At 31.2% G+C, this 17,730-nt stretch overlaps 1 protein-coding gene across 1 annotated transcript; it reads left to right on the top strand.

Moving 5' to 3' along the window:
• The first annotated feature begins 8,072 nt into the window (after nucleotides 1-8,072).
• LOC145037237 (ATPase E1-E2 type family protein / haloacid dehalogenase-like hydrolase family protein) lies at nucleotides 8,073-16,418 on the top strand. The gene is made up of 11 exons (XM_078985854.1): nucleotides 8,073-9,088; nucleotides 9,209-10,554; nucleotides 11,072-11,182; nucleotides 11,291-11,567; nucleotides 12,337-12,425; nucleotides 12,517-12,625; nucleotides 12,729-12,938; nucleotides 13,460-13,585; nucleotides 13,681-13,779; nucleotides 14,554-14,745; nucleotides 15,638-16,418. Exons 1-11 carry the CDS (start codon nucleotides 8,696-8,698, stop codon nucleotides 16,229-16,231), a joined length of 3,546 nt encoding a protein of 1,181 aa, XP_078841980.1. The 5' UTR covers nucleotides 8,073-8,695; the 3' UTR covers nucleotides 16,232-16,418.
• The last annotated feature ends 1,312 nt before the right edge of the window (nucleotides 16,419-17,730 follow it).

The following is a 17,730-nucleotide window of genomic DNA, read 5'->3' as shown; positions in this document are numbered from 1 at the left end:
ACCAATTTTGGTTTATTATTGGAGTTTTGACGTTAGAGACATTTGAAGATGAAGATTCATTTAGTAGTGTGATATGACATTGATTTTTGGTCTTCATAGATCGAATTTTTGGCACTAATTGATGTTCTTCGGATTATAATTATCTATCTTCAGACTCTACACATTAGGATGTCTCTTTTGTGTTTGCGTATGATTGCTCGAGTTTGGATTTGCGATATTTTGAAGATGATGATTATTTTAGCAATGCGGCGTGGCACTTATTTTTCATCTGACGATCAAATTTTTGGCATTGCTAAACCATGTCTTCGGATTCACATTATTTATCATTCGTACTTTATTTTTTGGATGCTTCACATTTTTAGCAGATTATTCTTCAAAGATTATTTGGTGCATTATCATCCGATTTCGGAATAGTGAAGACGTTGTGTGATTCGACATTGTGCTCTTCGGTTCTACAGTTGAGGGGGATAGTGTGAACATGATTGGTTTTTGGGGACCGATCACATTCGAAGATTGGAATTTCATACTTTTATTCAGAGATTGGGGTTTATCTGTTTGTTCTTTGATGCTCAAGATTTCATTGCCAGATTCTGAGATCACGACATCTTCAGCTTTTCCGAGACACTTCAACACCAGACCCACTGGACCTGCCTGTCAGATGTTATGCCTTTTATCACTGATTTACCCTTACTATTTCCGAGCATTTAGGGGGAGATTGTTGGAGCATGAAAATGCTCTGCAAGGTTAGTGTTTATTAGGTTAGAATATTCCACTGTATGAAAAGCATATTCCCTCCACTAGTATATAAAGTGGAGGTGATGATCATTTTATTGTGTAAGTGTTCACTATGTAGACTTTGTAGATTAGAGATAATGTAGTGGGATATCTCCCACCATGGGAGAGTTATCTCTCCCAACCATGAGTGTTATTGTAATAGTTTATATATCTATATTTATCTACTACAGTTTTACTCACATATATTTTTCATCATGTTCATACACGATTATTTTCTTGGTAATATCCTCTGCACTGATCCAATCGATAAAATGGGAACCTACAGGGTCGCGCAGAGCTGTTAGAAAAGTTATGCTGATAGGCGACAATCGGATCTTGAGTTCCAAGTGGGGGACTATATGTTACTAAAGGTGTCGCCATGGAAGGGAGTCATCATGTTTCGGAAGAGGGGCAAGCTAGGGCCGCGATATATTGACCCATTCAGGATTTCAGGCCGAGTAGGCAAGGTGGCCTATCGTTTGGATTTGTTGGATGAGCTTAGCCATATTTACAACACCTTCCATGTGCGACAACTCAGGAAGTGTGTCACTGATGAGGCCGTAGTCGTTTCTCTGGACGACATTCAGTTGGATGAGAGCCTGAACTACATTGAGAGGCATATTGCGATCTTAGATAGGATGACCAAGGTTCTTCGAAACAAGGAAGTGAAGATGGTGAAGGTGCAATGGCAGCATCACATGGGCTCCGAATAGACATGGGAACTGGAATACGACATGCGAGACCATTACCCGAAATTATTTGGACCAGCAGACTTTGAGGATGAAGTCTAGTTCAAGTGGGGGAGATTTGTAATACTTGTTCTAGGTATTAATTAATTTATATAATTTTTAGGGTTTTGTGCATGGAATCGTCGAGTTGAGGTGCTCCAACTCGTCGAGTAGAGACTTATTATAAGGACACGGGATTTGGATGCTACTCGACGAGTTGGAAGGCCCCGACTCGTCGAGTAGACGCTGTAGAGAGAAACCCTAATTTTCAGGGGTTAGCATCCTATTTAAAGGACTTATGGCTCATTTGTAGCCTCCCTCATCGTCCTTGCAACCAAGAAAGAAACCCTAGCCGCATAGTTGAGCTTCCTTGAGGGTGTGTGGACCTTAGAGAGTGGAACTTGTGCCTTTGTGAAGGATTTTAGAGATTGAAGAGGAAGGAGCAAGGAGAGGAACAATAGATCCGACATCTACTTTATATTGGTCATCATCTTGAGGTATAAAGTTATGACATTGATCTCTAGTTGCTTAGATCCCTTTTCTTGCAAGTAAATGGCCATTTTTGGTGAAAATTGGAGTTAAACTCAGATCTGGACTTATCACAAGGATATGGTTCCAGATCTAGACCTCTTTAGGTCCCCAATGACATAAAGTTGCTCACTTTATTTAGCTTAGTCCCTTTCATGGACTAAAACCTTGTAGGAAGCTTAGTTTTGATGTTATAGCCTTGGAGGGCCTTGCATGCACGTAAAGTTTGCAACTTTACGTGGTATCTGCACTAGGGGAGTTTGGATTTGAAGTTTAGGACCTTATATCCCACTAAAAAGGGCTGATCATGAAAGTGATTGAAGGAACTCATCGAGTCCCTTAGTTGACTCAACGAGTCGGGGTAGGGTTTACCGATTTTTTAGTTTGGACCGAGTGCAGTGAAGGATTGGGGTTTTGGTCAGAATGGACTTTAGGTTCTATAGACATATGATGAACTCAACGAGTCACTAAGGTGACTCAATGAGTTAACTCAGGATTTAGTAGAATGGACTTAGGAAGAACTCGGTGAGTTGTTGGATGCACTCGGCGAGTTGAGGTCAACATTGACTGTTGAACTTGACTGTTGACATTGAATTTGACGAGGGTTAACCAGTGTTGACTATGAGGGTATTTATGGGATTATGACAAGTTAACCACATATTGATTAAATGCAGTTGAAGAGGAGCAGTGTGTGGGATATATTCGATCTTAGCTTACCCGTTCAGCATTCGTAAGGTGAGTCTTCTCACCATACCAATGGGTCTAAGGCACCAAGGCCAACCTATTTTATGATTTGTGATCTGTCGATTGATTATGCGTTATGTTAGTATGACATTTGTATGGAAGACCCCGGGGGGTTCCCGTGGCAGTAGGCTAAGACCACGTGGGGGTTCCCGTGATATTTGGTATAAGACCTTGGAGGGGTTCCATGGCATCCTAGTATATTTGCATGATTATTTGTATGCTATTTGCTTGGTAGGAAGACCATGTGGGGGTTCCCATGGTAGAAAAACCATGTGGAGGTTCCCATGGCAGGTAGTAAGACCACGTGGGGGTTCCGGTGGCACTATGTGTAAGACCTTGAAGGGTTTCCATTGCTTCCTTATATGTTGTATGCATGACTTATGTGTTTATGTAGCTTTTACATCTAATGTGATATATGTTATGTGGATTGTGTATGGGGTACGCTCTGGGGAACTCACTAAGCATTAGCTTACAGTTTGTGGATTTGTTTCAGGTACATCTGATCCCAAGGGCAAGGGCAAGGCCTGATGACCCGGCGTGAACTCTCTCACATGCGTTTTTACGGGACACTCATATGATTTGAAATAAAATTGTATTTGATATGAATTTTGAAAACAATTGTATTTGGGATTTCATGGTGTGTGGAAAGTATGATGGTTAATCAAAAACGAAAATTTTCTTTTGAAAATTTGGTCGTTACATAAAACATATACATATTGAAGTATTTATATGTTAACTAAACAAAAATATAGTAGGGATATACAAGTTATTCATAAATGAATATAACAATTATGATAGGAATTTTATACCTTTGTCAGTTTTCTGTATGGAACGTGTTTCTCTCATTGTTGGTGGGTCTATCAGAAATATCAATCTTGTTACCTTCATTCATTAGTGAGTAGAAGATTAATGAAATTAATATATATATTTTATAAAGAAACTGTTTGATATTCATAAATGAATAATTGAATGGAACATAGATATTTATATTAGAATTAGCAAAAATCGACCCAACCTACCAACCAAACCCAAACCCATCCATAATTAGCGGGTTGGGTTGAGATTTTTTCATCTCCTTTAAGTTAATTGGGTCAACCTGTCTAACCCATTTAATTAAATAGGTTGGATCGCGTAAAAATTATCAATCCGTTTTCAACTCACAAACCATTTAACTTTAATTTATATACAATTTAATAATTGTTTAAATATTATCATTTATTAATAAGTATTAGTTTATAAATTATAATGTTCGTATTATTATTTATGTTTTAAAAAAATAGAATCCTAATTCATATTTTTTTTATTTTGCATCGAAAACACTAGTCACTCTAAAAAATCACTTAGAAATTACATATCTTTAATGTTATTTGAACAATTTCTTTGTATATGTGAATTGAGATTCTGCTTTTGTCATACTTTGAAATTTTATTTAAGTCTATAAATAATTAAACTGGTGTAATATTTAGTTAATTTATTTATGTATTTTTTATTTTAAATAGGTCAACCTAATTTTCACAAATAACCCCTCTCCATCCTAATCTTCACAAACTTATTCCAAGTTATTAAGTTGGTCAAATGTCTAGTTAAACCTAAGTCTCACCCGATTTTCACAAATAGCTCTTTAACTTTTAAGATGTTAAAATTTTCACTTCTAAATTTCTAAACTTCATATAAATTAATGATATGATTATCCCATAATACTTTATTTATATAGTTCATCTTTCACTTATTTACTTTATTATGTTATGAACACGATCTTAAAATTTTAGAATGTTATAGCTCATATTCCAGAGTTTTTTTTTTCAAAATTTTTTTATTGGTTTTTTTGGATTTTGAATACTATATTTTGAAATGTTTGATGTCATCATTTTTCAATAAATAATCTAATATATGTACTAATATCATATATAATTCAGATTACTATATTTATTTAACATTTGCTAATTTTAAGTAAAAAATCGATTATTTCTCGAAATTCCACAACTGTTCTTGAAATTCCATAGGATTTTTTTTTCAAAATATGAAATTTTAGTCCGTAATACAAAATGCCATTCCGAAATTTGTAAAAAAAAAGGTTTTTTCTTAGTTTGGAATGCCCATTTCGGAGTAAATGGTTACTTTTGTTATATATATATATATATATATATATATATATATATATATATATATATATATATATATATACACACACACAGGGTTAGGTTCATATGAGACGACCTAATTTTGTGAGACTGTGAGACGCATTTTTTTATTTTTTTTATTTTTTATTTTTATTTTTTTTTAATTTTTTTAGTTAATTTAAGTTCCGAAAATAATATTTAAAAAAAGAATTTTTTGATTTTTCCATTTATTTTGCATTTTAAAATTATTTTTAGAATATGTACAGTGTAATATTCTATTTAGAATATTTCACGTATTTTAAAAAAAAAAATAGGATTTTTTTTTTATTTTTATTATTATTTTTAGTTAATTCAAGTTCCGAAAATAATATTAAATTTTTTTTTTAGATTTTTCCATTTATTTTGCATTTTAAAATTATTTTTTAGAGTATGTCAGTGTATTTTTCAAAAAAAAAAACAGGATATTTTATTTATTTTTATTTTTTTTAGTTAATTCATATTCCGAAAATAATATTTAAAAAAAATAATTTTTGGATTTTTCCATTTATTTTGCATTTTAAAATTATTTTTAGATTTGGTCTCACAAAATTAGAATGGTTTCAAATGAACCTGAACCTATATATATATATATATATATATATATATATATATATATATATATATATATATATATATATATATATATATATATATATATATATATATAGGAGAGTTCATGCGAAAATACAAATAATTTACGAAAACGCGAAAATTAGAAAAACCTATGAGATTATGTCACCTCAACATTATCTTTTTGGACAATAATTTATTCAAACTTTGAAATACATGATGATAATCGATAATAAATGAGAAATTGTGTCATATTAACAAAATATGATTTTTGATATTTTTATTATGAAAACATGAATTTAAAAATGGTTTATAACGTGAAAAAAAAAATAATTGTTAAAAACATTTTTAAATATATATTATCATAACACAATCAAATGTAAACTTATTATTATATTTAATTTATTTCTAATAAATTAATTTTTTATAGTACATGTGTTTAATTTTTATAAGATATTTATGTTTCCGCATTAACCTACTTTTTATTTATATATATATATATATATATATATATATATATATATATATATATATATATATATATATATATATATTATTTTCTTTGAATACATGGTTAAATTAGTTAATATCTTTTTATTTTATAGTTTAATTTGTCATTTTTTTATCTTTCGATTTGTTTTAATTATATATTTTAATTAATTTAGTTGGAGGGAGTAAAATATAAAGTTTGATAAAATAAAGAAAAGGGTAAATTTGTCAATTAATAAAAATTTGTTGTGGATGACCAAAAATACGTTATGTACGGATCAGCTTCCATACCAAAACCTACAAAGCGGTTACAAACCAAAGTGATTTAAAACCGAACACTTTTGTGAATTTATAATCTGAAGATAATTAAAACTGAAAAACATTTACCATGTTTTCGTAATAACATTTAATTTTGTAATTTTTATAAGATGAAAATATGATTTACCAAGGCCTACGAACGTCAACGTTTGCACATTTATTCGTGGAAATTGAGATATTCCCTTTTTTTCACGAAGAGATACGCGACACGTGTACGGCTACGATGCTGCTGTTGACGAAGAATTCGAGAAACTAAAAGCCGACGTTCTCTGTGTCTCGAAATCCTTTTCCTTCATTGCATGACCAAATCTGTACGGCTTCACTTTTTTTATTTTTTTTATTTTTTATTTTTTATATAATAACCTTTTTTTAAAAAATATAGTAACCAGGTGTACTTTTGAACGATAATATAATACAACTTTTACTTATAATTGATATAATTACAATTATTATTGCTCATTAGTAATTTTTAATCTTAAATATGTCTTCATTTTCATCCATAGCTTTGTTTTTATTGCAAAAGTACCTGATTTATCATTTTTTTTAAAAGATATATGATTATTTTTTAATATCTGAATGATTTTGCCCTATAACTAAACATGAGTTTCATATGAAACGAGAAAATTCTACCAATTTTGATTATTAGAAAAAATCTATAAAAAAACGGATAACACCCAAAGATAATTATCATAATGTCTCACTTTATTTGTTTATTTTTTTTTTTTCTGAACCTATGTTCATGATTACTACGTGGTGGTTATCATCGACTTTGAAAAGAATTTAGATATATAAAATGAAAAATCGTGCATTACATAATATACTTTTAGTCGTTATTAATTATGTTATTGTTAACATGTCCTTTATTTGATTATAAAATTATAATGTAATGTCTTAAACATTGATTACAATAACACATTTCATAGAAAAATAGGACTGAAAATACATTCTTTTTATATACATTTTGCATATTTTTGCATGATAAAAAACCTATTATAGAATCTCTAATAGATCCAAATCCAAAAAGTGGATTTTTTAACCTAAAAATAGCTAAAATGTTAAAGAACAATGTTATTTGGGCTGAACCTAAAATGATGATAGGAGTGTAATCTCACATGACACATGACACATATCGTGAAGGGTCAAACTTTGAATTTGTCAATAATTTGTTTGTAATCAATCATTAATCTGTTACGTTATCGTTGTTAATATGTAGCTAATCTGTCTTTAATCCGTCGCTATTCATGCTAATCTATAGAGATTGTTGTTAATCCATCGCTATCCACTGATAATCTGAAACTTTAACAACCTATTTTTTCTTTTTACACAGGGCCTTAAAAATTAATCACAACCCATAAATATTATTTAAGTTGACAAAACTAACTATATAAAAATACATCAATAGAAATGATAACAAGATAGACTAAAATGGGTCTCAATCATTATTAAATAAAAAAATAAGTTCAAGGATAAAGGGAGTTTGTAAGGCAAAAGTCTATTCATTTTCTTTCTATTTTCTATCAAATAAAAAAATCATTAAACTTAAAAAATAAATCATACCTTGTAAAATTTGATTAATAAATAAATTAAAAGGACATTGTATATTTTATCAAGTCATTGTCGATCAATGTAATGATTTAATGCCCTATAACTAATCAATTTTAAGACACAAAATAATAATAAAAATTATTAATATAAAACTAAATATTAAAGACAAATATATATAAGTGGATTACCCAAATATCATTTTGTTCATTATGTGTGTATCGTTTTATGTTTGTTTGCTTCTAGACACGGCAATAGCTCAGCAAGCTAACTACTCCTATACAAAACTATACAATAATATTACTCATGTGCATATTAGCCTATATCCATATCTACACAACATTAACCAGTGATTTAATGGCGGAAGTAAGAGATCTCTGCAACTTCTGACCAAAGTAAGGAATTTTGTCTACTCTGTTCTTGTATTTTGTTTCTTCTAGGGTTTGGAACCTTCTCCAACAGCTCAATTTGGACACCAAAAGTTTCAAATTTGGTTTTCCAAACTCGTTAAACAAGTAGTTATATCGAGTACATAAATTAAAGTTGAAGCCGAATTCCGAAAGCTTAGATGCGGTTTCTATTTTTGGATGTGGAACATATGGTGATGGATCAGGTTATGGAGATCTGTTTTTGCTATGTTTAGATATTAACTTGTTAAGTTACTGTTAGTTATAGTTCTAAAGCTCTGTAAACTCTAAAGTATTGATGAATGTATTTCCGATTCATTGTGTATTCTTCGTCTTTTAGTGTATACGTTTTCGTCGGAATGTGTGTAGTTGCCGTGTGTAATCGGAATTTGAAACCGGAGGTTAGTTTTCAGGCGGATTAGGTTTTTTATACAAGATGCCGTTTGGTAGGAATGAGAGGATTCGATTTAGTAAAATTTATTCTCTTTCGTGTTTCCGACCTTCAACAAGTGATGAACATGCTCAAATCGGGCAAAAGGGATACTCTAGAGTTGTGTATTGCAATGATCCCGAGAATCCAGAGGCACTTCAGCTCAGATACCGGAGTAATTACGTGTCGACGACGAAGTACACAGCGATCAATTTCATTCCGAAGTCTTTGTTTGAACAGTTTAGGCGCGTTGCAAATATTTACTTTCTTGTTGTAGCTTGTGTTTCGTTTAGTCCATTGGCACCCTTTCGAGCTTCCAGTATCCTTTTTCCTCTTCTGGTCGTGATTGGGGCAACCATGGCAAAAGAAGGCGTCGAAGATTGGAGACGTCGGAAACAGGTAAAGTTGCTTTTTCTTTTGGGTACTTTTCTCATATGTTCATTGTTTTTCTTTTTCCTTCTGAAACCTTCCTTTATTTCCATATCGAAGATTTGACTCTATGTTTTACTTGGTTTTCAGGACATAAAGGCCAACAATAGAAAGATCCAAGTATACAGAGGCCACTCATTTTCTCAAAGCAAATGGAAAGATTTACGAGTTGGTGATCTTGTTAAAGTGAATAAAGATGAGTATTTTCCATCAGATCTTCTTCTCCTTTCATCAAGCTACCCAGATGGGATCTGTTATGTTGAAACCATGAATCTAGATGGAGAAACTAATCTGAAATTAAAACACGCATTCGATTTCACATCTTCTTTAAACAACGACACCTCCTTTCACCAATTCAAAGCAGTTGTCAAATGTGAAGATCCAAATGAAGATCTTTACTCATTCATTGGAAGCTTATCCTACAATGGTCAACAGCATCCACTTTCACTTCAACAGATTCTATTAAGAGATTCCAAATTAAGAAACACAGAGTATGTATACGGAGTGGTGATTTTCACAGGACATGATACTAAAGTCATGCAGAATGCAACAGATCCTCCTTCAAAGAGAAGTAAGATAGAAAAAAGAATGGATAAAATAATCTACATTCTTTTCACCACTTTGATTTCAATATCTTTCATCGGATCAATCTTTTTTGGCATAAGAACAAGTCGAGACTTAAACCATGGAAGTTATGGAAGATGGTATCTTGAACCCACAAGAACAACTGCTCTTTATGATCCAAAAAGACCAATTCTAGCTGCATTTCTTCATTTCTTAACAGGGTTAATGTTATACGGATACTTAATCCCAATATCTTTATACGTTTCCATTGAAATGGTAAAAGTATTACAAAGCATATTCATAAATCAAGATCAAGATATGTATCATGAAGAAACAAACAAACCAGCTAGAGCTAGAACATCAAATTTAAACGAAGAACTCGGTCAAGTTGACACAATTCTTTCAGACAAAACTGGAACATTGACATGTAATTCAATGGAGTTTGTTAAATGTTCAATAGGAGGTGTTGCTTATGGACGTGGGATGACAGAAGTGGAGTTAGCTCTTGCAAAGAGGAAAAACACGGGCAGCCCGGGCAGCCATGGTGATACCTCGGGCAGCCATGGTGGTGATAATGTGAAATCAGGGAAGTTGATTAAGGGTTTTAACTTTAGGGATGAGAGGATAATGAAGGGAGAATGGGTTAATGAAAGTAACTCAGATATTATACAGAAGTTCTTTAGAGTTTTGGCTATTTGTCATACAGCAATACCTGAAGTTAATAAGGAAACAAATGAACTTTCATATGAAGCTGAATCACCTGATGAAGCTGCTTTTGTTATAGCTGCAAGAGAACTTGGTTTTGAATTCTTTCAAAGAACACAAACAAGAATCTCTTTGCATGAATGTGTAAATGGCCAAAAGGTTGACAGGTGGGATAATATTTAGATACATTTTTTTATTTTTTTTGCATAATTCATGACTAAAATTGTAGAAGGGTGAAATGAAAGAAATGTCAAATGTTAATGTACTTTTATTGATTTGTTTATTATGGCACTTTACTTTCATTTCTCCATATTAATAGGAAGAATTTGAAGTGGGATGCTATACTAAAGAAATCAACGAAAGTACATTTTGCATTTAATCTTTTCATAAAAACTAATATGATTAAATATAATTGTAAAAAGGCTAATATCTATCTATTTATAGCAATGCAATCCAAATACAAAGCAATTGGGTATATATTTCAAAGTATAATCTCCTAATAAGAAAAAAGTTGTAAGAAAAAATTTGAAAGTACAATATTGTTATTGAAATATTTAAAAAGTAAGATGATGTAATACTCAAATAAATGAAAATATGTTACTTTCTTGCATTTATCCCTATCTTTAATCATAAAAAAAACATTACAAAGTTTCAATCTTTTTAACATTTTCACAATTTTTACAGATCATATGAGCTCCTAAACATGATAGAATTCAACAGTTCTCGAAAGAGAATGTCAGTAATCATAAGAAACACTGAAAATCAACTATTATTACTCTGCAAGGGTGCTGACAGGTGGCTTACTTACTCTTTTAACACATAAACTATAAACATTCAAATTTAAATATAAAATCTTTCCAGTTTCCTCTCACATTTGTATATATTCTTTTTTTATAAATTCAGTGTCATGTTTGAAAGACTTTGTAAAGAAAGTCAACCCTTTGAAGAGGAAACAAAGAATCATATCAACAAATATGCAGAGGCAGGTTTAAGGACTTTGGTGATTGCATATCGTGTTCTTGAAGAAGAAGAATATAAAAAATGGGAAGAAGAGTTTATAAAAGCTAAAACTTCAGTGTCTGTTGAACGTGATGATTTGGTGGATGCTGCTGCTGAAAAGATTGAAAGAAACTTGATTTTACTTGGTGCTACAGCTGTTGAAGATAAACTTCAAAAGGGGGTAAGTATAAAAATTTAAAAAGTCATTATTTTTTGGATAATCATCACAATTACCAAAATGGGTCGGGTTTTATTTGACTATTTGACCACCTTTTTGACTTTTTAACAAAATGGATTCCTATTTCACAATGCCTAATTATAAAATTCCAGTAATTTGGAAAATTATTTTTACTCAAAAAAGCTGCAAAATATGACATCATCATTTTCTGAAGGGTTAATCTCAAAAAAGACTTTATAATTTGTGTTTTTTTTTTTCCGGATTAAACCTAAATTTTATTTTTTGCCTGAAAAAAACCTTGTGTTTTTCATTTTTTTAAGAAAAAGCCCTCAACTTTGTTTTCTTTTTTCGAAAAAAACCCTCAACCTTCTAAATACTTCCGAATAAACCCTCAATCTTTTTAGATTCTCTCGAAAAAACCCTCACATTTGACAATTTTTTTGGAAAAAATGACTTAAAGGACAAGATCGGAAAAAAATGAAAAAATACAAGGTCTTTCTCACATTTGAGGTTTAATCTGGAATAAAAAAACACAAAATGTAAGGTCTATTTTGAGATTAACCCTTTTCTGAATTGCAAAATCGAATCTTTTTCAATTTTTTAAGTTTATTTTGTTAGTAAAAGGTCAAAAAGATGGTGGATTTGTTAGATATGAACATTGAAGACCCATTTTAGTCATTTTTTCATTAACTCCATTATTTTTCTCTAATACTTTTACAGCATAATTTTTTATGATTATTATTTAACACATGATATTATATTGGTTTTCAAGGTTCCTGAATGCATACAAAAACTTTCAAATGCTGGAATTAAGATGTGGGTTTTAACTGGTGATAAAATGGAGACTGCAATAAACATAGGGTATGATATGATATCACAACCTTAATTTATTTTCAACATTTTTTTATCACATAAATCATAGAAGTTGACTCTTTGACCATGACATCTACAGATACGCATGTAGTTTGCTTATTCAAGGAATGAAGCAAATTGTGATCACATTAGACTCACATGATATTACAGCTTTAGAAAAGCTAAACAACAAGGAAGCCATTACAAACGTATTATTATTATTATTATTATTATTATTATTATTATTTGTTTAAAGATAATATTAATTAAATAATGAGAATCACTTGATAAAACATTTTGAAATTTTTGTAGGCAAAGAGAGAGAGCATAAGGAAGCAATTAATGGAAGGAAGATCACAACTTGATTTAGCTAAAAGTAGCTCTGTGTTGTTTGCTTTGATAATTGATGGAAGATCTTTGACTTTTGCTCTTGAAAAAAATCTTGAAAGTTTGTTTTTGGATGTTGCAATTGATTGCAAATCTGTTATCTGTTGTCGATCATCCCCAAAACAAAAAGCTCTTGTAAGTAATTTTCTTAGGTAAAAGGAATGGAATAGCTTATTCCATTGTTAAGTATTAACATAGGTAGAAAAGGTGTTTTTGTTTCCTTCAATCATGGAATGGAATGGAAAAATGCGGTTTAACTACCAATACTTTAATGAGTTTTATGCAGAAAAGTCTCATTATTTTGGGAAAGTTTTTGATAAAGTCCTAAAAAAAAATTTTGAACAGAAAAGTCCCGATTATTTAACATTTTGCCCAAATTAACGGAAAAGACCTTTTTTTTTTTTTTTTTTTACTTTAACAAGAAATGACAGATTATGTGATTTTCCCAAAATAATGAGACTTTTCTGTTAAAAAAAAAAAAACTCTTAGGACTTGATCAAAAAATTTAGTTTTCTGCATAAAACCAAACATGATGATTCATTCCATTCCTTTCCATTTCATCAAACCAAACAAATTCTATCAAATTTATCATCTTCAAGTAATTTCACATTAATTAAATTATTATTATTATTATTTTTTTTTACACACACACACAGGTTACTAAAATGGTAAAAGAAGGAACACGAAAGACAACATTAGCAATTGGTGATGGTGCAAATGATGTTGGGATGCTTCAAGAGGCTGACATTGGAGTTGGAATAAGTGGTGCAGAAGGAATGCAGGTTTTTTTTTTTTTTTTTTTTTCCTTCTTATTTATTACAACATTGTACTTTTTATATTTTTATTTTCTGATTTTTTTTTAAATAATTAATTACAGGCTGTAATGGCAAGTGATTTTGCCATAGCTCAATTTCGTTTTCTTGAAAGATTATTATTGGTACATGGACATTGGTGCTACAGACGAATAGCTATGATGGTAAAGTAAAACCATGATTTAATAATATTCTTTTTTATTTTTTTTATTTTTACCAAAAATATTCCTCATATTACACAATAGTGGTAAACACTAGAAATAACAATGTACTTTCATTGATTTGTTTATTATAGCATCATACTTTCTTTTTTAACATATATTACTTTTAACAATCTACCCAATAAATAGATTAAATTACACGAATGGTCCCTATGGTTTGGGGTAATTTGCACGTTTGGTCCCTAACTTATTTTTTAATTTGCGGGCTTGGTCCTTGTCTTACCTAAAAAGACTGTTTTGCCCTTGATTTTTTAATTTATTTAAATAAAATGGGGTAGGTAAGGTGAGGTGGAAGTGGGGTTGGGGTGTGTTTATTTAAATAAATTATAAAATCAAGGGCAAAATAGTCTTTTTAGGTAAGACAAGGACCAAACCCGCAACAAAAACAAACAGTAGAGACCTTCCGTGTTAAAAAAATAAGTTAGGGACCAAACATGCAAATTACCCCAAACCACAGGGACCATTCGTGTAATTTACTCCAATGAAAGTATGATGTTGTAATAGAAAGAAGTGAAGTTGTACAATGATTTGATAAAAGGTGGGGTTCTCTTTTGTCTGTCAAAAGACGAAAATGCCCTCATCATCCTGGTTATAAAAAAAATAGTCCTAGAAAACTTGTCATATCCTAGTGGTGGAAACTTGAAACTTGAAAGTGTGTTTATTTAATGTTTTGAATATACATTAAATGATATATGTATTTATTTATTTAATTTACAGATATGCTATTTCTTCTACAAAAACATTGCTTTTGGGTTCACACTATTTTGGTTTGAGGCACATGCTTCATTCTCGGGTCAACCCGCTTACAATGATTGGTACATGTCATTTTACAATGTTTTCTTCACTTCACTTCCTGTCATTGCTCTTGGTGTTTTTGATCAAGATGTTTCAGCACGACTTTGCCTAAAGGTAACTTATTTATTTATTTATTTTGATTTAATGGACTTAAATGTTTCATTTTGACTTAATACATACAAGTTACAACAAATCTTAAAAGGTTTATGCATTTAGAACTATTTCTAACTTAATTAATTACCTTTTCATCCATTCAACTCCCTTTTGTGCTTACTCATATGCTTGCAAGAAAATTATTTTTTGTAGTAAATTAGATTTTTTGGTACGTGAGTATATTTTATTTTTGCAATTTTGGTCCTCAAGGTTTTTGTAACGTTTTTAGTCCTTGTTCCAAATTAAATGACTATATTTTTGAGACAAAAATTGAAAAAAAATCAGCTATACCAAGGGACCAAAAATAGTCGTTTACTTTTATCACTGTTTTAAAAAAAGGTTAATGTCATAAATGGGTAGCAAACTACTTGTGTGTGTTTTTTTTATATATTACAAAACACAATTGTTTTAAAAAAAAAAAAAAAAACTATTCACAGTATATCCTTATTTTAATGGTATTTTGTAACAAAAAGTTGCATTTTTACCTTTTAAGGGTACTTAAAAAAAACAATTGTGTTTTTGAAAATCTCAGATAGTTCGTTAATCGTTACCCATTCATGACATTAACCCTTTAAAACACATATTCTCCTTTAACCAAAGTACGAAAAAATGTTAAAATACAAGAAAGCATTTTATCAATTTAGCCACCGATTACAATTATTATTATAAGTTGAGTGGCTAAATCAATAAAAAAAAAAATAACAATAGTTGAACAAGTAAATCGATAAAATCTATATTTTAAAGGGTTGAAAAAAGTACATTCACTTGCATAAAAAAGTTACACGACTAAATCGATAAATAGTAAAAGTACAAGTGCCTAAAGTAAAACTTTTTATAAAACGATAATACGCAGTACCCGATGCTATACCAAGAGGGAGTACAAAACATCCTCTTCAACTGGCCAAGAATCCTAGGATGGATGTTCAACGGACTCTTAAGCTCCATGATAATCTTCTTCATATGCAAAAACTCCACAATCCACCAAGCCTTCCGTTCAGATGGCCACGTCATCGACTACGAAATCCTAGGTGTCATAATGTACACATGTGTCGTCTGGGCTGTCAACTGCCAGATGGCACTTTCCATCAACTACTTCACATGGATCCAACATTTTTTCATTTGGGGTAGCATCTTCTTTTGGTATGTATTTTTAATCGTGTACGGATACCTAAAACCCCAATGGTCAACAACCGCATATCGTGTTTTTATTGAAGCGTGTGCACCAACGCCGTTTTTTTGGATGACAACGTTGTTGGTTGTTGTGTCGACGCTTTTGCCGTATTTTCTTTATAGAAGCTTCCAAACGAGGTTTCATCCCATGTTTCATGATGAGATACAAAGGAGGAGGTCGGAAGGGAGTGAGAGTGCGTGTGAGGTGCTTGATAGGGTGAAGGAGAGAATTGACCTTTTGGGTGAGAGGATGAGGCATAGCCATAGGGAATTGTAAGGCGGTGTTTGGTTTGTTTGGTTGTGGAATTACGGAAATAGCCTTGTGTGGAAGTTTGGGGAGGAGGGGGTTTTGGGTAAAAGGTGTAATGTGTAATGTAATTGTAAATGTTATTATAGGGTATATATTAGTGTGTAATTATGTGTTCGTTTTCTTTTTTACTGAAATACAAGTCTTTTTTTGTTGATGTGTGTGTATAGGGTTTGGTAATGTCTCGTGTACTATATAAATTTATAAAAACAAAACATTTGGATTTTTATTAAAAAAAACACATATTCGTACAAAAAAAAAGAACATTAAAACAAAAAGGAGTCAATGTCATTGACAAATAGTTGTTCTCTTTTTTGTTCATCTATTGTTTCTTTTGAAGATACGTTTTATAGGAAAATCAGTTTTACCTTTTAAGTTATTGACGGTATACACGATAAACATCTAATGGTTACAAAACACAAACATAAAAACTAGCAAAAAGTCGAGATACTGTTATCCTTAAAAAAAAAACTCAAAGAAAACATGAAAATCCCAACTAGAAAGGCAACAATTCGGGTGCCTCATAAATTCCAACTTATCATATGTACATTTATCTTCAACCTAACAAAAAAAGTTTATGATTCTTTGTGTTCGTTTTTGAAACAACCTCGACTAAGAGGAGAGGTGTGGGAAGCTTCCAAGCAATGAACTAGGTTAAGGATTAAGGAGGCTAGATTTCGAACATGGATCTAAGCAAGCCTTCCAAAGTAGTCCACTGGATTTCTTTGAGTCTCCCGCTAGGAGGTCCATGCAAAGAAAGGTCCAACCAATTGATCCATCTTGTCTTTAACACAAATTGACTTATCTATTTCCAAAGCATACACTTGTGGAAATATACATTTTAGATATGAATCTTCCAGCCAATTGACCAAAGATCCTCTGAGAAGAAAAAGAAGTAAAGAACGATAGCCAACCTTTTCTTAAAAACAAAAAGATCAATACCCACGCAACACGAAGGACAACTTTAAAATGTTGAGCCATGTGGTATTAGACTTCCACCTTTGCACCCTAGACTCCAAAGCATGAAAGCACCATGCATGGGCGTGTCTAGGGTCGGAAAAACGTGGGCAGTTGCCTATAAATAATTTTAGAATAACTACAAAAAAAGTATATAAATTTTTTTTTTTAATTTACACGAACATATATAATCTGTCTTCTTGAAATATAATATGTAACCATGTATCACCTTCACCACTCTTAGATAGTCGGATGGGTTGTTACGAACCTCCAAACCCAGTTAAATATTACACAATTTATTTTTATAAAAACACCTCATTTTTTATTTGTACGTAAGAAATACAAAAAAGTTAAAAGATAACAATAACATTATAAAATTATAAATTATAAAAATGATGGCATGCTTTGAAGGCTCTCCAAAGCTTCAATTTGGAGGCTTGGGCTTGAGCTCTAGCTAGTTGGACTAGAAGCTGGTTATTTAGGTCTACTTGTTGGGTAGGCTACGCACACTT

This window comes from Lactuca saligna, chromosome 3 (assembly GCF_052625555.1).
Source record: "Lactuca saligna cultivar CGN05327 chromosome 3, ASM5262555v1, whole genome shotgun sequence".
Lineage (NCBI taxonomy): Eukaryota > Viridiplantae > Streptophyta > Magnoliopsida > Asterales > Asteraceae > Lactuca > Lactuca saligna.
This window is presented reverse-complemented; position numbering and strand designations above follow the sequence as displayed.